Below are 23,081 nucleotides of genomic sequence, written 5' to 3'. Positions count from 1 at the left end.
TTTTTTGAATATTGCTCTATTATAAACTTGGAGTGTTGCTAGAGTAACAGCATTTGTTTTAATATACATTTTCTGAAGGATTTGAGTTCTGAAAATCAAATGTATGTTATTATTTAGTGACTACAATTCTGGATCATCCCACTGATTAGCCAGGGAGACAGAGGACCAGGCCAAATATATGAACCAATTATCTGGACATTCTGCAAAAATCTGTACAGTTGAAAGGTATGATTATGCATACAGCTTACTACTACCACTCACAGGATTCGAACCATGGCTGTGTGTGCTAAAATACAACAATTTGAGTTTCATCAGAGTGAGCTATTCAGAAACTGCTGTCTGTTTTATGTCCAAGTATCTCTTGTTTGTACAATCAGACCTTGTACTTACAACAGTCTTATACTGACATTCCTAGACATATTTTTTATGTAGCACAGTGTGGGTAACAGTGGTTAACACAACATTATTCAGATACTGCAACACTAAATGCCATACAATACTACAGTAAACACAACCAGTCCAGGATTTAGAACTTTATTGCCAGGCAGTTATGGTTTTATTGAAATATCACCTATATGGGTCTATTACTGTCATATTGTCTGGTTTATTCAGTATAACCCATACACAGTTTTTATACTGCCAGGTGACTTTCTACTACTTTATTTTTATCTGGTATGACTACTACAAGCAGGATTGTTACTCACCAGCCTCGCAACACAGCCTTTGCAACTTGCTGGCATGGGCTTCCTGATTCACAGCTCACTCAGCTGCAGTTATAAAGGGAATAGAGAAATATTTAGGCATACCTATCCATCACATACACAGGCTGGACTTTAGTAAACAGTTATTGATATGTATACTTACACACTGCTGGAACATCACCCCTCTGCCTTTCTTCTTGGACCCACTGGTCCTAAACTGCCCTCTTTCTCTGCTTCAAGTCAGCATAGTGGTGCCGGACCTGCTCACCAGTCTGAGGGATACCAGTGGCACTGGTGAGATCGTGGGCGAGACGGTCTCAGGTTTCTGCTTCATATTGGGAGCCCTGGTACTGGCCCTGCAGCAGTCTCTCATCATGGTTATTTACCAGGAGTCCCACCATGACCTTGGACTCCTGTATGCCCCAGCGCTGCACCCAGAAGTGCATGCCCTCACAAACTCCTGCCATACTCCCTACAGTGGGAAGCTGCAACCAGTTATGAGCTATATTCCCGCCTGCGGAGTTTAAATACAGCAGATTTCCCACCCTTTGCCATGACTGGACAGTTTTGAATATGGGGAACTAAGCCTGCACAGCTGCTTGCTGAATCCTGGGGAATATCATTTTTAAAAACTGATGATGTAAGGACTGTGTTTTTGTGCCTCTTCACCCCATTCCCAAAAGACATCCACTTTCTATGTACACTACTGACGTCCGATTGTGAGGAAAGTGAAAAATATGAACACATTAACTTATTTCAACCTGCTACATTCAGACACATACGCATGCCCATACGCCAAAAAATAATCATGTCAATGACTGTTTTTAATGGCTCACATAATTGCCATCTTCTTCCATACACAGCCTGCTCCCCAAAGCAAGACTGCCACTTTCTGAGTATATTTCTGATATATACTTGTGAAGAATGTAAAAAAAGAATAGTGGCCTTGGTAATGAATTTCAGCTTGTACATATACAAATACACTTCATTTTGGGATGTAATGGCACCATTCTTTCAAACATATCCCACCTTCCGACCTCCCTCAAAAGACAGACACCTTCTATGTATGACTGATGTAAGGGTTGTGATGAAAGTGAAAGAAAAATGATTACAGTAATGTATTTCAACGTGCAGCACTCTGGTACTGTACACTCTCCCCATCCCCTAACAAGTCACAATAATAATAATGCTGTGATCATCTAGAGGCTACCCTCCTCTCTCTCTCTCTCTCACACACACAAATAGATATGTATTTTCCAAAGATTTTAGGACTTAAAGCTACAAGACAAACAAAATCTCCAAAACATGGAATATTTTTATCCTGAAAAAGAAAACGCTAATCTAATGACAAGTAGAAATTTTATTTTTAGCTGACTACCTCTGCCATGCTACAATCTATATAACAATATAGCCATAATTTCTAAAACTACAGTGAAAAATTATGTACAGTGCAATGAAAAAGTATTTGCCCTTTCCTGATTTTTTGTATGTTTGTCACACTTAAATGTTTCCGATCAAACAAATGTAAATATTAGACAAAGATAATCCAAGTAAAAACAAAATGCAGTTTTTAAATGAGGATTTTATTTAAGGAAAAAAACTATCCAAACCTACATGGCCCTATGTGAAAAAGTAATTGCTCCCTTAACCTAATAACTGGTCGTGCTACCCTTAGCAACAACAACTGCTATCAAGCGTTTGCGATAACTGTCAATGAGTCTTTCACATCGCTGTTAAGGAACTTTGGCCCACTCTTCTTAGCAGAATTGTTTTAATTCAGCCATATTGGAGGGTGTCCAAACATGAACCGCCCTTTTAAGGTCATGCCACAGCATCTCAATTGGATTCAAGTCCGGACTTTGACCAGGCCACTCCAAAACCTTCATTTTTTTTTTTAAGCCATTCAGAGGTGGGGACTTGCTGGTGTGTTTTGGATCATTGTCCTGCTGCAGAACCTAAGTGCGCTTCAGTTTGAGGTCATGAACTGATGGATGGACATTCTCCTTCACAATTTTTTGGTAGAGAGCAGAATTCATGGTTCTATCAATCACAGCAAGTCATCCAGGTCCATAAGCAGCAAAGCAACCCCATACCATCAACACTACCACCACCATGTTTGACTGAGGCATGATGTTCTTTTTCTGAAATGCTGTTACTTTTACGCCGGATGTAACGGGACGCAAATCCCCCATAAAGTCCAACTTTTGTTTCGTCAATTCACAGAATATTTTCCCAAAAGTCTTGGGGATCATCAAGATGTTTTTTGGCAAAAGTGAGACGAGCCTTTATGTTCTTTTTGGTCAGCAGTGGTTTTCGCCTTGGAACTCTGCCATGCATGCCACTTTTGCCCAGTGTCTTTCTCATGGTTGAGTCATGGACATTGACCTTAACTGGGGCAAGTGAGGCCTGCAGTTCTTTAGATGTTATTCTGGGTTCTTTTGTGACCTCTTGTAAGAGTCGTCGCTGCGCTCTTGGGGTAATGTTTGTAGGCTGGCAACTCCTGGGAAGGTTCAGCCCTGTTCCATGTTTTCTCCATTTGTGAATAATGGCTCTCACCGTGGTTCGATGGCGTTCCAAAGCTTTAGAAATGGCTTTGTAACCTTTTCCAGACTGATAGATGTCAATTACTTTGTTTCTCATCTGTTCCAGAATTTCTTTAGATTGCGGCATGAAGTCTTCCTTTTTGGGATCTTTTGGCCTGCTTCACTTTGTCTGACAAGTTCTATTTAAGTGAGCCCTTGGTTCAACATGTCTGGCAGTAATCAGGTATGGGTGTGGCTAGTGAAACTGAACTCAGCTTTCCCAAAAATATGATTAACCACAGTCACTTCATGATTTAACAAGGAGGGCAATTACTTTTTCACATAGGGTCATGTAGGTTTGGATAGTTCTTTTTCCTTAATAAATAAAATCATCACTTAAAAACTGCATTTTGTGTTTACTTGAGTTATCTATGTCTAATATTTAAATTTGTTTGATGATCTGAAACATGTTAAGTGTGACAAACATGCAAACAAATAAGAAATCAGGAAGGGGCAAATACTTTTTCATTGCACTGTACATGCTGTTGACAGGGTAAACAATTAGAAAGGTTCATTACTCCACCTCGTGGATCATCCCCATGCTTCATGCAGTCAGTGTCTTCCCAGAATGAATACTCTTCAGTCCTTCACAGCCTCAGTTAAACTCAGGACTAGTTACCTCTGATGTTCACAAATTCATAATTTCAAAAATACATAAGACAGTCCTCTTCTCCGATTATTAGAAGTGGCATTACAACAATAAAAAGGTGCACTTACCATTTTGTATCATAGTCAATTAGGACGTAATTTTCCATAGCGAGTTTAAGATCAGGGATTTCTTCACAGACCCACCTACAACAAAAACAATATTAGAGGAAAAATAGCTAGCATAGTTACTGCAAAAGCAAGCACTGCACCGTAAGTAAAACTACCACTACCATACGAGTAAAAAAACACCATTTTGTTGGATCAAGTACTTTTTGCACAGCAACCTCGATTAAATTTGGTCCAAAAAGCTATACAAATGGAAGCATTAATAAAACACAATACAACCCAGCTACTGAAGAGTAAGAATAGAAAAAAAAAACACTAGTGATACATGCAGCAGAAATAGTATGGAAATAAAGAAAAAAAAAAGAAAAGCAAGGTGGAAAGAAGTTTCGTTTTTGGAAATCATAGTAAAGCTGCATTTTATGTCTTCATCTTACATGACAAAATAAGTGGGAAGGGAAAAAATTAAACAGGTCCAAGGAATGAAAAATGTGGTATATGTGATGGAGGTCAAAACAAAACCCCATCTCTGGCTGTAGGCAGAATACCATACAGACCTCACCCCCTTTCAAAAAAAAAAAAGAAGAAAAGAAAAGAAAAACAAACTGTTCTGTAAAAAGTTCAATTTCATTTTGAGGAAGTGGACACTGCAAAAACTCCATACCTTTCCCAAATACAAGCATCTAAACATGCCCTTTTTCCAACCTTCTCCGATTCCCTTTGATTCTGTCTCTTTGCTTTTTTTTTTTTTTAATTACTTTTTGTTTTACCCAATAGAAGCATTAGCAAATTAAAGAATGAAATTCAGGATTAAGAAAAACAAAACCATACAGCCTGTGACTGAGAAACATGAAAAGTACAGTTTTGTACCTACCATAAATGTAGATGTTCGAAGATCCACATTGCTGCAGTCCTTACACTTGGGTAGTCCGCTGTCCTCGGTCGGCCAATATCAAAGAGTATTAAGACGCCGGATGGTCAAGGCGCTTAAGACTGACATCAGGACGTCAGGTACAAATGCGCGCGACCGGCGTCATATCCTCAGTCTTTTCTTGCCCCAGATGTCCAAGACCCTAAAAGAAAGGTCAAAACCAAAAGACAGCAAAACCAACCAACCACCCTTTGCACCACTATAATTATCATAATATATACACATACACAATATTTACAACCCAACCCACACAACCGCCTCTAACCACAGAGGGGAAGGAGGAGGAGTAAATTGGACTGCAGCAATGTGGATCTTGAACATCTACATTTATGGTAGGTACAAAACTGTACTATGTTCTTCATCTCACATTGCTGCAGTCCTTACTGAGTAGAATCCAAAGCAGAGGAAAGGAGGATGGCAAAACTATAAAGCAGTAGGAGCTGCCAAATGCCCTGTAAAATTGCAGTGGCAAAACCAGCCCTAGATTTAGAGTAAAGTGGAAGGTGATGATGCTTAGAGAAAGTATGCACTGAACTCCAAGTGGCTGCCTCCAAAATATCTTTAGTTGCCACCCCCTTAAAAAGCTGTAGTGGCAGTAGCCCTAGTGGAATGAGGCCTAATCCAGCTGGAATCTCCTTACCATGATGGGAATAACAGAAAGCAATAAACCCAATCCACTTAGAAATAGCGAGTTTTGTTTTGACTGAGCCACACAGGCTTGCCCTGAGAACTCAAAGCAAATGAAACAAATAACTGCTGAGACTGTCTGAACCCTATAGTTCTGCTCAAATAATATCGCAACTGCCTGTGTACATCTAAAGTGTGCAAAATCTTTTCCCCTTTATTTTGGGGGTTTGCATAAAAAGTAGGCAAATGAATAGTTTGGTTTAAAAGCACACTAGAAACCACTTTAGAGCATAAAGGAAGGATTAGTGCAAAGATACCCTATCCTTATGGAAAATTAAGAAAGGCTCAACCCGCTAGGGCCTGTAATTCAGAAACCCTTCTTGCAGAGGTAATGGCCAACAAAAAAGCAGTCTTCCATGATAAATATTTCAACTTGGCAGTAGCTGCAGGCTCAAAAGGTTGTAGAGTGAGTTTCTCCAACACAAAATTGAGATCCCAAGCAGGCGTAGGAGCTCTCGTGGGGGTCTTATATTCTTTTGTCTCTAAGGAATTGCTTGAACAAAGGATGAGAAAACAATGGTGGGTCACAGTCATAGTGAGCAGAAATTGCTGCAGCATGAACCTTAATAGAAGAGAAGGACAAACCTTTGTCCAGTAACTCAGTAAGATATTGAAGAGCCACACTTAAATTAGGCTCAGAAACATCAAATTCCTTTGCTGTACTCCAAAATAAAAATCTTCCATTTATCTGCACACTTTCCTTGTACTAGGCCTTCTGGCCTCCAAATAACATTCAAAACTTGCTGTGGAAGCTGAGACCCTCAGGGTTCAAAACAGAATATGCCAGGCTGTTAGGTGAAGAGAGTGAAGTTTGACATTGAGTAAATGACTGTTCTCCTGAGACAGCAGGTGTGGAATCGAAGGCAAAGGCCATGGAGGCTCCCGTACTGCACAGACTTCTCAGTAATGGGTACCAGTGCTGTGAGGCCAATCTGGAGCTATTAAAATCATCTTTGGCTTGTCCTGTCTGACCTTTAGGAGTACCTTTGGGAGGAGAGGCAGAGGTGGAAAGGCATACACATGAAGATTGCTCCAATTGAAAGAAAGAGCATCCACTTTCCAGGCTGTGGGATGAAACCTTTTTGTGCAAAACTTTGGCAGCTGGTAGTTTAGTGGAGAAGCGAACAGATCTATGTCTGGAGTTCCCCATGACACTGTCAATTTCTGAAATACATGAGGATCCATTTCCACTGGGGATCCATAATTCGTCTGCTCAACACATCTGCTAAGGAGTTCTGTGCTCCGCAGAAACCTTGCCTGAAGATTTAGCTGTAAACTGAGAGCAGTCTCCCACAAAATCATTGCTTGCCTGCATAGAGGATAAGAATGTGTTCCCCCTTGCTTGTTGATGTACCACATGACAGTTGTGTTGTCTGTTACAATCAACACCTGCCCTGGAAGAAGTAAATCCTTTGAAAGCTATTAATGCAAATTGGACTGCTAACATCTCTTTCAAGTTGATATGTAGATGTTGTAGTCTGGCAGGCCATGTGTCTTGTATCCACTTTCCATTTAGATGAGCTCCAAGCTTTGTCTGGAGGCATCTGTCGTTAGAATCTGACTGCCTCTGGCGGGTCACAGAGTCCCTTGTTTAGGTGACATTCCTGAGCCCACCACAAAATTCCTTTTGAATGCAAGGTATTATCTGAATGACAGTGTCCATATCCTGGCAGTGCTGTGTCCATACATTTTGAGATACCATTGTAGCTTCCTCATATGCAGTTTGGCATTGGGAAGCACCAGAATACAAGATGCCATGAACCCCAAGGCTTGAAGGACTGTCCTTGCAGTCAGCCTGGACTGATGAGACAATTGATGGAAGTAAAGGGAAAGATTCTTTGTTTGTCCGGGGTCAAAAGGCCATCTGGGATGCTGTATTCAGTCTCATACCCAGAAAGCACATGTCCTGAGAGGGTACTAGACTGGACTTTATTTCGCTCACAGAATACCCCAGGCATCTTAGCACTGCTATCACATATTGCAAATGATGAAGAAGTTCGGTCTTCCTTTGAGCCAGAATCAGGCAATCGTCCAAATAAGGATAGATCTGTATTCCTTTTAGCCTGAAGAAAGCTATCACTGAGCCAGAACTTTCGTGAACACTCTGGGCGCAGTAGATAAGCCAAAGGGCAATGCAGAGAACTGATAATGAGAAGTCCCAGCCCGAAACGCAGATACTTCCTGCAACTTAGCCTGATAGGAACATGAAGGTAAGCCTCCTTGAGATCCAGAGTTACCATCCAGTGATCTTTGCCCAGCAGAGGTAAAAGCTGTTTATGCGTAACGCAAATATTTGAACTTGGGAATGTCCAGATAAGTGTTGAGGATAGATAAATCCAAAATTGGTCTCCACGTGTTCCCTTTTTTGTACTAGGAACAGGCGAGAATAAAATCCTAGGCCCACTTCTGACAGAGGGACCGGCTGTATTGCCCCATTTGAAGCAGCAGAGAAATTTGTTTGTGAGCCTCTAATCTTTGCTGAGGAGGAACGCCTGGCATGCCCTTGAAAGGACGCAAGGTATGGAAATAAAACTTGTAACCTTGGTGTATGATATCCATACCCATCTGTCTTGGGTAATTAAACTCAATTTTCCTTGAAGAGTGCCAACCTTCCTCCCAAAGGTGCTGCCAGACGGAAGGCTCTGGCAGCTGAAAGAATACGCCATTGGGCCTGTTTACGAAAGGACTGGCCCCTGCCCTCACCAAGACTGTGCAGGTGAACTCCCTGTTCTAGGCCTGAAAGAGCCCTGAGCTCTGCCCTACCACGCCTAGATCTACCCCTAGACTGTGAATCATAAGAAGGGTACCCACCCCTTAGCAGGCCAATTCCTACTAAACTTCGGAGGCTGAACTTGCAAAATCTTTAACAGTCTGCATAGACTTAGCCTTGTCTTCCATTTTCTTTAAGACTGCCTCCACAGGTGAACCAAACAACACATCAGACTGTAAAGGAGCATCTAAAATCCTTGTCTTAACATGGTCAGATAAATTCTGATCCCTCAGCCAGGCGTGCCTGCGAAGAACTGACCCAGTGGCAGCCACCCTAGACGAGGCCTGTACAGCATCAAAACCACATTGTAAAGAATGCTTACCCACCTGTTCAGAAACATGTACCAAATCTTGTAATTTTACACTCAATACCTTCCTGCCAGAGCATCTACCTTAGACTTCAATTGAGAAAGTAGATAGTTTTGATATTTCAACATGTGAAACTGGCAATTCAAAGCCCTCATAGCTAAGGTGGAAGAAGTATAGACTTTCTTTTCCCCATCTATCCAAAGCTCTGGCCTCTTTATCTGGAGGAACCGGATTTTTTACAACAGAGGCCTTGACACCCTTTAGGTCCCTGACTAACAGTTTCTGGGTCCGCCTAGGCCTCTTAAAAAGATATTTCTGAGCTTCAGGCACCTTGTAATACCTATCCGGTTTAACAGGAGCAGGAGGCAAAAGAATCAGCATTAAGTGAAGCCTCTGCAAACACATCTTCCACAACATCCAGAACAGGTATAGCCAAAGGCCTATGCTGGGGTAAAAGCAAAAATTCCTAAGCCTTTTCCAGGAATCAGAGAAGTCCTGACCTTCCGACTTAAAATGGTCCCTCATGGATGAGGGCTCTCTGAATAAGAAAAATCCTCTGGAGGAGAAGCAGAAGGAGAATCATCCACATCAGAATCAGAATAAGGAGAATACTCCTGCAAGTCTTCAGCCAAGACTCTGAAACATCCTGCCTGCTCAAACTTCCCCAACTCTGGTTCCACCCTAGGCCTCTTATCAGAGGGGCAAAGAACCTCTAATCAAAGTAATTAAATCTTCTGCCATTTTAAGCATGTGCTTGGGCACAGATCCTGATGAACTAGGAGTGACACCAACAGAAGCTAAACCTGGCCTGCCTCTTGGGAGAAGCCTTGGAAACAGAAGGAGAGGGCCTAACCACCCTAGGAAGGGAGGGAGTACAGTAACCTGATAAGCCCTTCAGCCTGACCTGCCTCCTGAGAGGCCACATCCTGCAATAACAAAGTCTCCCCTGGGACTCCAGAGAAACCTCCCGCGGAACCACCGGTTCCACTGACACCTCTAAAGAACCGGGCGTCTGCACGGGACTCTTTCTGCTCCTGGGTTTAGCTGCTTTGTCTTTAAGCTTCTTGAAGCGGGCGCCGGAGCATCCGACGGCATAATATAATTGCACCGCTTCAAGACCAACCTGGCACAATCTAACTTACGCAATAGTGCGCTTATTGAACCTAGCACAAAAGCGACACCCAACGTCGTCGCGTGTAAGTGGCCCCAAACAAGGAATACACAAAGTATGATAATCTCTATGCGTATCTGTTTCCTCACAAGAAATATAGTTATTCACTTTTTCTGACATCCGCAAACCACTGAGGCAAGAAAAACTAAAATATTCGTACTTAGCCAACTTTGACTCGGTCTGAAACGAATTGAAAAATTTCAGAACGGGCTGCTTCTTCTGCATCGAGCAAAAAGACTGAGGATATGACGTCAGTCATCGTTTTGTACCTGATGTCAGTCTTAAGCGCCTTGACCGACGTCAGCCTAATACTTTGATATTCGGGCCGACCGAGGACAGCGGACTACCCAAGTGTAAGGACTGCAGCAATGCGAGATGAAGAACATCCTTTGTTTATGCATCCTTTTGAAGATGAAGGATAGTTATGCCCTACATACAAGCTATAACTCCCCATCAGTTTGGCTACAATGGCGCTATTCTGCTTAGCTGCACATCTCCCCATCACAGACTAAGTACTGGCAATCAGGAAGCTCTGACAATGTAAATTGTAATGACCTGAGTTTCATGTTTCCCACGCAAAATAAATATAGTATGTCAAGAACTTCAAACACAAATGAGCATTTAGCATTTATCAATGCTGAATACTGATCTGCACTGTTTAACAGTTCACTAAAGATATACAGGCTAAAAAGCAAAACTGAAACATTAAGGCAATGCTTCTGAAGAGTGGCATAAAGGGCAAGGCATTACTGTTTCAGTCAGCGAGTACTTACAAATTGACATATACAGCCTTCTGTTCACATTAACCTGGAGATATGCCAACATCACATATGAACTTTCTGTTGATTTCTCAGGGTGGCAAAATAAACAGAGGTCCATCCTATCCCCAGAAACATGCAATGACTGTTTACTACACAAGACAACTCGATACGTTCCCTTGTGTATTATTTCACTTTATGTAAGTATAGACTCCCAAAACTAACATAAATCTTATCTCTTGAGAACACAGGATGTACACCATCATGTTATGTCAACCCTTGAAAAGTCACTTTTGAGTAGAAGAGAAAAAATAACCACTTCAGTGCTGCAGGATCATTAACATTACAAATACAAAGGAAAGATAAAAATACATTTTTCTCATCTGGTGACCACAGTGGTCCTTTTAAATTTTTTTTTATGGGTTTTGGCATACCACCTTGGCATAAGGAGTAGGCAAATGGCAGGCTAAAATGTGGGAATCATGAAAGTGGCCTGCTTCTAAGGCAGAATTTTGGACAGCTTGGTCCTTCATTGGGTTGACCACTGCACCAACTAAAGTATTACTCTGCAAAGGAATGATACTGAGGGACCATTAAAGGGTAACCCTTGGAAAAGGGAATATGTCCAAAACAGTGTGTCCTACAGTGAAACATCATTTCAAAGGGGGCTTTGGTAGGTTGCCCTTCACAGAATTCAGAAATGAAACAGTAGTTGTTTCAACTCTCTCTTCTAGTTCATATCTGGTTTGCTGTGTTTTATTCACTTTGGTCTAACTGGCTTAAGCTTAGCTCACAAATGTTAGCACAATAAACCAATGTTTGCTAGCATTTTACTCAGTAAAACAGTTGTATATAGTTAAGTGCAACTTGTTTTGTTTTGGTCACCCATTTACTAATGGGAAAACAAAAGAAAGTGCTGGTATTATATATCACAGCAGCTATGGTTTAAAAATACTAAGGGACAATATTCTGCCCAGCAGAAGATATCCCAATTAAGAATACATTAGAAGGGAGCCAACAAAGAAGAGAACTATGCCCAGAGTGGTATATGCCATATTATATTTTAGCAATAACCCACAAATGGGTGAGGGTATTACAGGATTTAGTTAGTGTTGTTTAATCATGAGGGTGAAGACCTCCAAAACAAAACACAGGCACAAAGCACACTCAGCATATTAAGCCTACTTCCTCACATAGCAAAACGAGTCCCAAAATTGCAGATGGTGATCCTGTAAGGCAGGCATCAACCCAACCAAACATTCTTGTTATTGGTGACTCCATTTATAAGACATACAGATGTGCCTCTTACCAAGCTGAGCAAGGAAACAGTGATGGTTAGTTGCTTGTCTGGTGTCAGGATCAGTCAGATCATGCATGCACTCTCAAATTCTTGAACAATTACCACTATGACTCTGTCATTGTTCATGCCAGTGTCAACAATCTGAGGTGCATCTACCTGTACTATAGGAAGAAACATGACGGAGTTCTCAGACTGTGTGTTCAATGCAGGTAAGCTTAGCACTGAGGAGCATTCTACCTTCTCATAAAGTTGATGCCATGATAGGAGCAAAAATAACGGACTTCAACGACTGGCTTAGTTTTTGGTGCCATTCAAAGGGGTCTAGTATTTGTCACCCTGGGATGACATGATCAACAGACTATACTGCCTCACCAGAGATGGCCTGCATCTGCCCTCTCCATGGTTTCAATTATTAACAGACATTTTTCACCCCCATACTGCCTTTTTTTAGGCAATGCCAAGCTGATAAACCTACTAATATAATGAAACAAGCAAAGGAAAATATGAAAGTGTTACTGATCAATGCTAGGACAAGAAACTCCACTCCCTACAAAGCCCTTCTCACCAGGGAAGACTTTGGCATCTGTGTAATGAATGAGGCATGATTTGAAACAGCACAGAGCACTCCGGCTGTGCAGGGTGCTAACGCTTTCAACACATTTTAGACCAGCTACTGTGCAGGAAGGGGAAAAGCAGTTTAGGTTATCAATCTACAACCAGAACAGATTCACATTAAGGCTATTAAAGCAGTAAAATATAGCTTCTTCATGTTCAAATAATCATCTGAAAGGCCCCAAACAATATATTACCTAGTTATAGAACTCCCTCCATCACAAAAGGACACTATGCCTATCTACAGGAACTAGAATCGCTCTGTTTTAAACCCAATGCCATTTTCCTAGGTGATCTAAACTATCCAACCACAGACTGGGGAACCTACATCACCACTAGTGCACAAGCACAGGGATTCCTGGACACTGTCCATATAAATTCCCTGGAACAACTAGTCAGAGTAACTACTACTGGGGTAACAACATCTTGGATTTTGCCCTTACTAGTATGAGAGCATCTTGCACCATCCCTTGCATATTGTCATTATTTGTTAGGTCTAACCATAAAGCAGTTGCCTTCGAAATAAAACTGAAACCAGACATTCCTTCCACCCAAGGTACCTTTAGAAATTTCTCCAAAACAAACTACCAACTCCTAAGTGATACACTGGCAAACTTCAAATCTCCACCAAACCCACAGATGCAGCTGTAACCAGTAAGGACAACTGCAGGGTGAACCCCAGAAACAAACCCACATGGTGAAATATTAATACCAGCTTTAGAATAAAAAGAAAAGAATTTGACCAAAAATTAGAAAAGTTAAGTCTCAGAATGTTGGAGCCCTTGTCACTGAAATAAACTCAGGAGCTTAATAAAATCCACAAAACCAAAGTTTGAGGCTGAAATAGCTATCAAAGCCAAAGATAATCACAAGGCATTTTAGCTGTCTTCAGAATCTCAAAAGTACAATGCAGCAATGCATTGAGCTGACTGTGAATGAGGTTACCTGCATCGAGGCTGAAAATATAGTGAACTTACCGGCCATTAAATTAAGCTCCAACTTTAACCCTCCTCCATCTGTCCTTCAAGAAATACCTGAAACGGGTATATATTATGTTATCGAATTTTTAAATGTTCGAACGTCATATGGTCGAAGCCATATGATCAAACTTTTAAAAGTTCAAAAAGCGGGAAAAAAAAGTTAACAGAAAAAAAAAACTACCTGACCATTTTAAATATACCAACTCAGAGATCGCACTATAGTGCAGGAAAGGGAAATCTTCCCATTCCGCATTGTATGGAAATCTCCATTGAAACATTCAAACTTTTAAAAGTTTGATCATATGGTGTCGACCATATGACATTCGAACCTTTAACAGTTCGATAACGTAATATACACCCACTTGAAACTGGCTCACCTCCAGCCATGAGACAAGACCAAGTCCTAAAAGTGCTATCAAAAACTAAAAATACTGCACAGATGGGTCCTGACAATATCCCTGGATGTTTCTTAGCATGAAGTACAAATTAGCCACACTCCTAACACTGCTCGATCTCAGTTTCCATATAGGTTTTGTGCCCAGCAAATGGAGAACAACTATTGTCATTCCCCTGTATAAAGGAGGACCTTCGACAGACCCAGGCGATTATAGACCCATAAGTGTGACAAGACTCATATGCAAAGCCATGGAAAGAAGCATCATGGAATTAATCAATTAGGACATAGGAAACCTCCAAACACTGGACCCATCTCAATTTGGATTCAGCAAGGGCAGGTCATGCTCACTTAACCTGGTGGATTTTTTTTTTTTTTTGAAAAGGTCACCAAATGGATGAAGGCAAAATGGTACAAACCACATATCCTGACTTTGTCAAAGCTTTTATAAAGTTCCCTACTCATATTAGAAAGCTGAATAAACCCATATATCACCAACCAGACTGGCAACTGGCTCACAGATAGGATGCAGATAATCAAAATAGGATAAGTTACCTCCACAAAGTGACCAGTCACCAGTAGAGTCCCCCAGGGTTCAGTGCTAGGACCTCTCCTCTTTGGCATCTACTTTTCTTAAGTAAAATCTAATACCAAAGGGCTCTGGCTGACTAAGTTTGCAGATGTTTGCAACTAGGAGAAGTCATTGGATTCCCAAATGACTTTACTTCCTACAGGAAGGTTTGTCTCAAATAAATAACTGGTGCCAAAATCACGGACTGAAATTAAATGCCAAAAAATGCATTATTGTATCCTTTCAGAGATCATCTAACCAAGGGAACTACCACGATGACAATTTGCCACTACAAGTTAATCCAGTTTGTTCAGGATTTAGGAACTTATGTCAACAATGACACAAATTTAACAAGCATGTGTTTACTGTTGTAAGAAAGTCGTCCTATATTGCACAGTTAAAAAACAGAGGGATTGCATCTAGATCAAGTGATGTTATTGTTAACCTTTACTCATCCCTCATTCAGCCAATCATTAAATGTAATGCCCCCTTTGGCATGTATCTGTCCAGACACATGCAACAACTGGAATGCCCACATTACTAAAAAAGATACAAAGCCTAAACAACATGCTCTTCATGGACTGACTCAAAGCCCTGTCACTATACCCTGTATCCTACAGACTGCTAAGAAGTGACTTGTGCCTTGCCTACAAGGCATCCCCTGACCCTTACTGATGGATTTACTGCACATCAGAAAGTGAAATGGTATCAGAAATACTCAGTATAGGCAACTAAACCTCTTCTGCAACAGAGGATACTGCTGTTGTGGAACAGACTCCCACCCACATAAAAAAGAATCACCTTTGTCCATTTTTAAGTGCAACTTAGACCTATTAATGGGAAACAGAAAATTTACCCCAGGACTGCCCCCCTATACTACTAATGGACATAGGCAGCTCCTAAATGCTTTATCCCATGCAAATACCTTTACTTGGAACCCCCAAATACAAAGACATCATCAGGCCCAAGCAGGAGGACAATGCAGGGGGGGTGAAATGACACTCCCAAAATCAGATACAAATTACGTACTTAAGAAATAATAAAACTGCAATTGCATGTTCACTTCCATCCCCACAAAGCCCCAAGTTAGACCTCTTATACAGCTATCTAGAAAGAATACCCCCAAATAATAATGACATCAATGGCACCACAAGAAAGCCTAAATAGGGAAATTGCATCACACAGCAGCCACATCAATATCTGCCAATACATATCTGAAGAAAGCTTTTGAAATGGCCATTGCTCTTGTAGAATGTGTATTTGTAGATTCTGGTATGGGTTTTCCCTACTTAAGATAACAAGACTTTACGCACTGAAAAAAAACAGAGAAAAGGAAGTTTTAGAACCAAACAAAATCTAAGTTGTCAAAGAATAGCCACACAACACAGTACTCCCACTGTTGGCATAATTAGGGAAAACACTGGAATATCAATAGACTGATTAATATTAGTTTCCCTGGCCACCTGAGGCATAAAGAAGGGATTAGTACTCATGGACACTTTGTGGAAGACTATATACTGAGGAGGAAATTAGAAGCAGCTGTCAGATGGATTTTAATGGAAGAAAAGCTGAAATCAGAATCCAAGATCTGTGACAAGCACTCCAAAGTACTAGGAACCAAAGCAGCAAAAAGATCTAACAATCTGGTGGTAGCTCAGAAGTATTCACATACCAAGTCTCTGGGCAGAGGGTAATGATCTGGAACATCCTCCCAGTTTATGATTCCACAACCTTCACTACAAGTGCATAAACCAGACGGATAGTCACAGGAAATGAAAGTTTATGCGAGGTCTGTCAGACAGGTGAGACAGCAGATTCTTGGGAAGTCTTCAAACACTGCAGCATCTCCAAGAAATGAGGGACCCACACTTGTCAGGCCAAAGGGGGGGGGGGTTATGAGGATCATGTATGCACTACAATTCCTGGCCCTCTCGATAAGCTTGGGAATATGAGGAAATGGGGGAGCACTACACAGGTATCAGAAGCCACTTTTGGATGAATGCATCCCTGGAATGGGAGGAATAAGGAAAAAAGCTGCTGCATTTGAAGTTTTTCTGGCATACAAACAGTTTGCTGAAACGCTGCCGCTAGTGACAGCAAAAAGGTCCATGCTACACCTCGTATTCCATCAGTACTATCTTATAAGGTATCAGAAGACAATGGATGAATCAATGCACTAAGGAACTGGTTTGCCCCAGGACATGAGGAAGAACAAGAAGGTGACTTTTGCAGAGGCCCATTCCCACAGTCTTATGACCTACTGACACAGGAGAAATTAACAAGTTCCCCTTGTCTGTTTATGTACTAAAACTATCTTGCATTATTAGGATGAAAGAGAATCCTGAAACACTTGCAAGATGAGGAGGACAGCATTTCCAGAACACGTCCAATGGATCTGAAAACTGATGCAATGAATCTTGATAGCCCACTGAAGCACCCACATATGATACCTGGAATGAGTCATCATGAACATTACTGATGGCATTAAGCTCAGTTCTCTGAAACAAAGAGCAGCTAAAGCATATTTACATTGAATTACACTTGATCGGGTGGAGGAAATCTTGTCTGCTAGAAAGCAGGCCCTGCAGGACAGTGTCCAGTCTATGGCCTATGAAAGTGACTGTGTGTGGATATCTGATTTCACAAGACCATGTGGCTCCATGGCACAAAGGAACAGACTCCTGACAGCAACCCAGGTGTCTGGAGTTTGATTAGTAACTTCAGGACTGGAGAAGCCAGGCAAGGAGTAAGAGGAGTGAAGAAGTGTGATCCACTCTCTCTCTACTCTCTCTCTCTCTCTGGGGGTGGCCTGGATAATACAAAAGTAGTAATAGCTACAGTGAGTCTTGCAGCAACCCTACCTTCATTAGGAACACACATATTTAGTTAAAAAAAAATATTATTTTAAATCATTAAAATAAGGATGGTCATCTATCAGTCAATAAAACACATTTCCAGCCTTAAAACAAATATTTTCACAGAAAAAGATCAAATTCTTTAAAAAACAAAGCAGATGTGGAAGGTTTCCTCCCCGAAGGGAACTTATCTGCACAGCGATGGAAAGTGTTAGCTGACAATCGATCCTTAAAAGCCAACAAGAAGAGCACTCTTGGGTGGCAGGAAAGCTCTGAAGAGCTTCACACCAACACCTGACTTTTTAGTCTGACTAATGTTTTGGGCACATGGAAGGTGCCCTTAAGCCTTGGAAGTTGGTCAGCTGTTCTATATCCTTAACAGGTTACAACTCATACAGCTAGAAACAACTGCAGAAGTGATCATTCAAGTCTAATGTTGTGGCAAGTTTATTTATACAACTATAATTTTTTTCACATTTTATAGAACTGTAAAGTTACTCAGGCAAAGGTTCAGAGATTTTTACTGTGTAATGTCACTTACAGCTTTATTCTTTACCCAACCCAAAGCCATAAACATATTGAATTTTTTGCAGTTTGAATGTAAAGATGTTCAGTAATCATGGAGAACAGCTTTGCAACTGGCTAAGCCTTGAAACCCAGAAATTCATACTCTGGTTCACAGAAGGAAGAAAGGACCCAAAACTCAAATAATTTTTCTTTTTTGAAAAGACTGTTAGCTCAACTTATTTTACACTTCTGCAAGAACTTCAGACTGTGATACACACACACACACAAAACCAAACATGTAACAGTCATAGCAAATCAGCAACAGACACTTTAGTGTATTCACAGACTTGGTATTTCTCATCACTTTTGTTGTTAATGGATCATAGGAAGTTACTAGGCTATTGGCCCTGAGGCCCCTACAAGCCTAGCCAAGAATTTAGCCCATGTTCTGAAAAGTCAGCACCTGATGACCCTGTCCAGTAGGAACACAGATGGAATTTCAGGGGCGTAGTATCTGTTCCCCATCCAGTTATCCAGGTTGTGCTTAAAAAGGGTTAATGAAGTACTTTGCTTGATATGGAGAGGGAGTCTATTCCACAGAAGGGGGAGTCTCTGGGACACAAATCTTCCCACCAACAAGTCCTACTGATGTCACAGACCAGGTTGAGGTCACACGTGCGGGTTACTTGAGTAGAGATTGACTTGAGGATATGCAGCAGTCCCATCAAGGCGGGGACTGAGATTGCCTTGTATGCCAGACAGAGGTCACCTCTGAGGAGTCTTTATGAGACTGAGTAGAGGGACAGAACTTTCAACTCATCTGTGTGGGACAGTTGCTTGAGGTCCTGGATTCTCCATGCCAGGAACCTCTGTGGTCTCTCTAGTGCTGCACGTGTTTGTAAGGTATGTGCCCAAATGGGTGTTGTGTCAATAATGGGTGTTATAAGGGAAAAATACAGGGATGTTATGACCTCTTTGTCCCTGGATGAGATACCCTTACTAATGAGGTGGGCCATGTAGTAAGCTTTCCATACAACAGTGGCAATATGGTGGTCAAAAGTCAGTTTATCAACCTGGGTGCCCAAGTCCCTAACAACTGATTGCGTGATTAGGATCTTGTTATTAATGTGATAATTTGTGGGGACGTCACTCTTCCCAAAGGGGATGATGATGCATTTTTTTGGCATTCAGTTTGAGGCCATGTTTCTGGCACCAGTCATTTGTTTGGGTGAGACCCTCTTGCAGGATGTCCACATGACTAGGGGAATTGATGATGCCACCCAGCTTGCAATCACCTGCAATCATGATCAGCCATAGCTTACTGGTTTTGGCCCGCACCTCAGAAAAGTATATCCCAAACAACAGAGACCCCAAGACGGACCCCTGGGGTACACCGCTCATTACGGTTCTACTACTTGAGGTGGCTTTCCCTATTTTGATTTCAGCGAGCCAGTTTGCAACCCATCTGGTAACATACAGACTTATTCCTAGTTGAGAGAGTTTATCTATTATACAAGAGTAGTGAACAGTATCAAAAGCTTTGGCTAGGTAAAGGTAGGCAGTGGGCATTATCTTCTCCTCGTCCATGGCTTTAGTGACTGTCTCAAAGAAGTCGACTAAATTTAACAGGCATGACCTCCCCCTGACAAAACCAAACTGTGTGGGATCGAGTGTTTGGAGGTTGCCAATGTCCTTCTTAACAAGGTCCATGATAATCCATTCTATGGCCTTGCAGATCAGGCTAGTTATGCTAATGGGCCTATAATTTCCTGGATCGGTGGATACTCCACCTTTGTGCAAAAGGATGACAGTGGCTGTCCTCCACTCGTCTGGGACGAAACCAGTACTCGGGCTTTGGTTGAATAGGGTGCCTAATGAGGCTGCAAGTACCTGTCTGAGTTTATGTAGGATGCAGCCCAAGATGTTATCGGGTCCCATGGAGGATGTATTTTTTGCCTTTGACAGGGCAGTTGCTCCCTAGAGATAAGATGAGGTGGACAGGTGTTGGGGAGTTTTCACTGAAACGGTCTGCCAGCAGGTTGGCTATATCTAGAGTGTTTGTGTATGTGGTGTCCTTGATCAACAGTTCTGAGCAGATCTAAGTGCTTCCTTTGAGACTGCGGACATATGTGAAGAAGACCTTATGATTGTTTTTAGTAGATGTGGCCAGTCTGGACTCGAATTTTGCTTTGGAGGATTTCACTAGTGCTCTTATATGCTTGTTCAGGCTAAAGAGATTGCATCCAATTAGGCACCTGCTCCTTCTTGGTCCTGAACAGCAATTTTTTCCTTTTATTATAAAGTTAATTTATTGCAGACGTCCTCCGGACAGGTTTACTCTTCCTTGAAGAGGAAGATTTTGTCCTGTCTATTCCTGATTACATGCAGCTATATAAATGCTTGTACAGTACTTTGGCAAAGGTTTGCATATATGCGCTAGTTCTTACAGAAGGGGAGGGGGCTGTGAAGCTGTTTATACCTTCCCTCAGGAGGTTGTAATCAGCTTTGGAGAAGTTTTGGATGGAACTGTAACGTGACATTAGACCAGAGTGAATCTAATCATCTATGCCCTGACAGTGCATTATGCCAAAAAGTCACCTTCTAAGAAAACAAGACCATGTCAGGGTGTTTAGCCCCAACAGGACCTTAAGATTTAGAAAAGAATTAAAATTAACACTGTGCTGCTGTAGGCAAGTATAGACTAAAATATTTGTCTCTCTGGTCTGCTGGTAGCAGTGTCATTGTTCTAGTACAAGCGCTTCATAGTCCTGTACTTGCTGACTGCTCTACCTTCTAGTTTGTGTTAGTTTTTTTTTCTTGTGCGCATGCCTTTTCACTCAGTATTAATTATGTTTAAGCAATCTGGTTTTAGGAAATCCACTCACTGTAGTCACAAGTTCCTACCAAATACAAACACGTATTCTCTGCAATGTGTTTCGATGAGTCTCTTTTGGAAAAAGTGTTATACTTGTGCTTACAGATAAAATGAACGACTTGACTCTGTGCAATCTAAAGACCCTATTCAGAGGACAGGCACAAAAAGAAAGGAGAGAGTGAGAGTGAAGATACTCCAGCGTCTGCTTCTTTAACAATGCATTCTACTACTCCCTCCAAAAAACCCTGTTTAGATGCGGATGAACAGATTATTGTGGCAGGCAAACCTAGTAACAGCAGTGGAAAGCTGGAAGAACACACAAGCCAAAGTTAAAACAGGCTGATTCCAAACTATGACAGAACAGAGAACACTCCAGCACAGCACCAGTCTACTCAATAACTGAAGCTCTCATTCTAAGGAAATAATTTCATCAGATTGGTATGAAATGTCATTTAATAGTAGTATTATATGTTCATATTAAATTAATTTATTAATTTAATTCATTTAAAAAAATTAATCCCCTAAAAGGACAATAAGAAAAATAAATTAAAGAAAAATCTAAATTGTAAAAATTAAAATTAAGTTATCAGAAAACTGAACAGTGAATAATTACTGTGTGTGCCCACATAGTCCACACTGAATCTATTATATCATATAATATTGATGCCTATATACTATAGATTGAATTACATATGTATATGTATAATATGTACTTAATATAAAATACTATAAAATCTATATACATGTGTATATAATGAATGTATATTATAATACAGTATGTGTATGGTATATAACTAAATCTGACTATGTATATTTATCCAGACAATTTGATGTATGGTATATAACTAATGCTGACTAAATTAAGATGGACCAACCATACCATAAAAATACTATATATTCGCTTGATTGAAAGAAATTCATTCAGGCCTGGATAGTGGTCTAAGTTGCCATGTAAGCTCACTCATATATTGGGTTATTCTTCCCTGTTGGTAAGCACGTTGGATCACACAGAATCTAAAATTGTGTTGCTAGGGCATTTGTGGGTTTCTGATGTTTTATATCAAGAATGTGTTCTTTTATTCTATCCCTAAACCTTCTACAGGTTTCTACATAAAATGCCCTGCAATCTTGACACTTTTTTTGCTATAACAATCAAAATGCCCATTTATTAAAATGTCACATTCATTAATAGAAACTGTGTGTCCTGATGTCAAGTATGTATTTACAGGTTGTACATCTACCACACTTATAATTAATGGCCATTGTGTTTGATTCACTGTTACTTGTAGTATACCCAAATTGATATATTAGATGTAATAATTGGAACTATTATCTTATTACTTCTTTTAAATATAATTTCCTTTTTCAGATCTAAACATAGTTTTGTGGATAACCTCTATTGAGAAACATTTTATAACAAAATCTAATTCCTTCTCAAAGTCCACATTGTCACTTACCATCACCCACCACCCCATCTGCCCCTTTACTATGGCTTTCTTCTGATGTGGGGGTGCCAACTATCATAATGTAGATAGTTTGAGAATAGGTTTCCTAAAATATTTGATCTAGCCTTACCTTCTTTTTTTGTCATATGTTAAACTCACATCCAAATAGTCTATCTATTGACCTGATATGTGAACTTTAGAAACCAAACTGTGTTGTTAATATAATCAAGTCCAATAAAAGTTTTCCCCGTCCAATTATATAAAGATGTAGATCAAAAATCTCAAATACATATTGATGATGGACTATATTCATTTTTTGAAACCTAGTAACAGCACTTTGACAGCTTCATCTCTTAAGAAAGTACAGTCGTGTAAGAACTTACCATAACATATATCCTACTGAAAACTCTTGCAGTTTTCTTAACTGATGGTTGTAGCTCGCTGACATCCGGCCAGGGTACCAAAGCTTTACCTTTGCATGTCATACATCCGGGTGATGACCTCAGCTCGTAGGCATCAGAGTATAAAAGCCGACGCATGTGCAAGATCCTCAGACTATCTTCAAGCCAGCAGTGGCCTGAAGAAGACCAAGGAAGTAGAAAGGTCAGCTAGGAGGGGCTTAGGCTGAACAGGGTAGCAATTTCCCCCTCGAAATGAAATATGCTGTGATAAGTGTGTCTGTGTGTGCAAATCTAAGGCATAGTATTAGTGCCAATGAAAGGAAGAGAAGTAATGAAAATGGGGGGATGTGGGAGTGGACATAGAATAGTTGTGCAAAACCTTACCATAACCATAGATGTCCTTTCTCTTCTATGTTGCAGTATTCTTTACATATGGGTAGTATTCTGCTACTCAACCCAAAATCCGGCTTGTATAGAAAAGCTTTTCAAGCTACCGCCTGTGCGTGGGACATCGCACATAGG

The 23,081-nt window shown here is 40.8% G+C and overlaps 1 protein-coding gene across 1 annotated transcript in view; it reads right to left on the bottom strand.

Moving 5' to 3' along the window:
• LOC122787868 (histone-lysine N-methyltransferase, H3 lysine-79 specific-like) overlaps positions 1-23,081 on the bottom strand; it is a 2,114,473-nt gene that overhangs the window by 1,838,940 nt on the left and 252,452 nt on the right. Inside the window, exon 3 of the mRNA XM_044054784.1 lies at positions 4,001-4,075. Within this exon, the coding sequence (XP_043910719.1) occupies positions 4,001-4,075 (75 nt within the window). The remainder of the gene's footprint in view (positions 1-4,000; positions 4,076-23,081) is intronic.

The sequence above is a fragment of the Protopterus annectens genome, chromosome 13.part0, assembly GCF_019279795.1.
Source record: "Protopterus annectens isolate FY-2018-M chromosome 13.part0, PAN1.0, whole genome shotgun sequence".
NCBI classification, from domain to species: domain Eukaryota; kingdom Metazoa; phylum Chordata; order Ceratodontiformes; family Protopteridae; genus Protopterus; species Protopterus annectens.
Note: the sequence above shows the minus strand (reverse complement) of the source record. Positions and strands in the feature narration are given on the sequence as shown.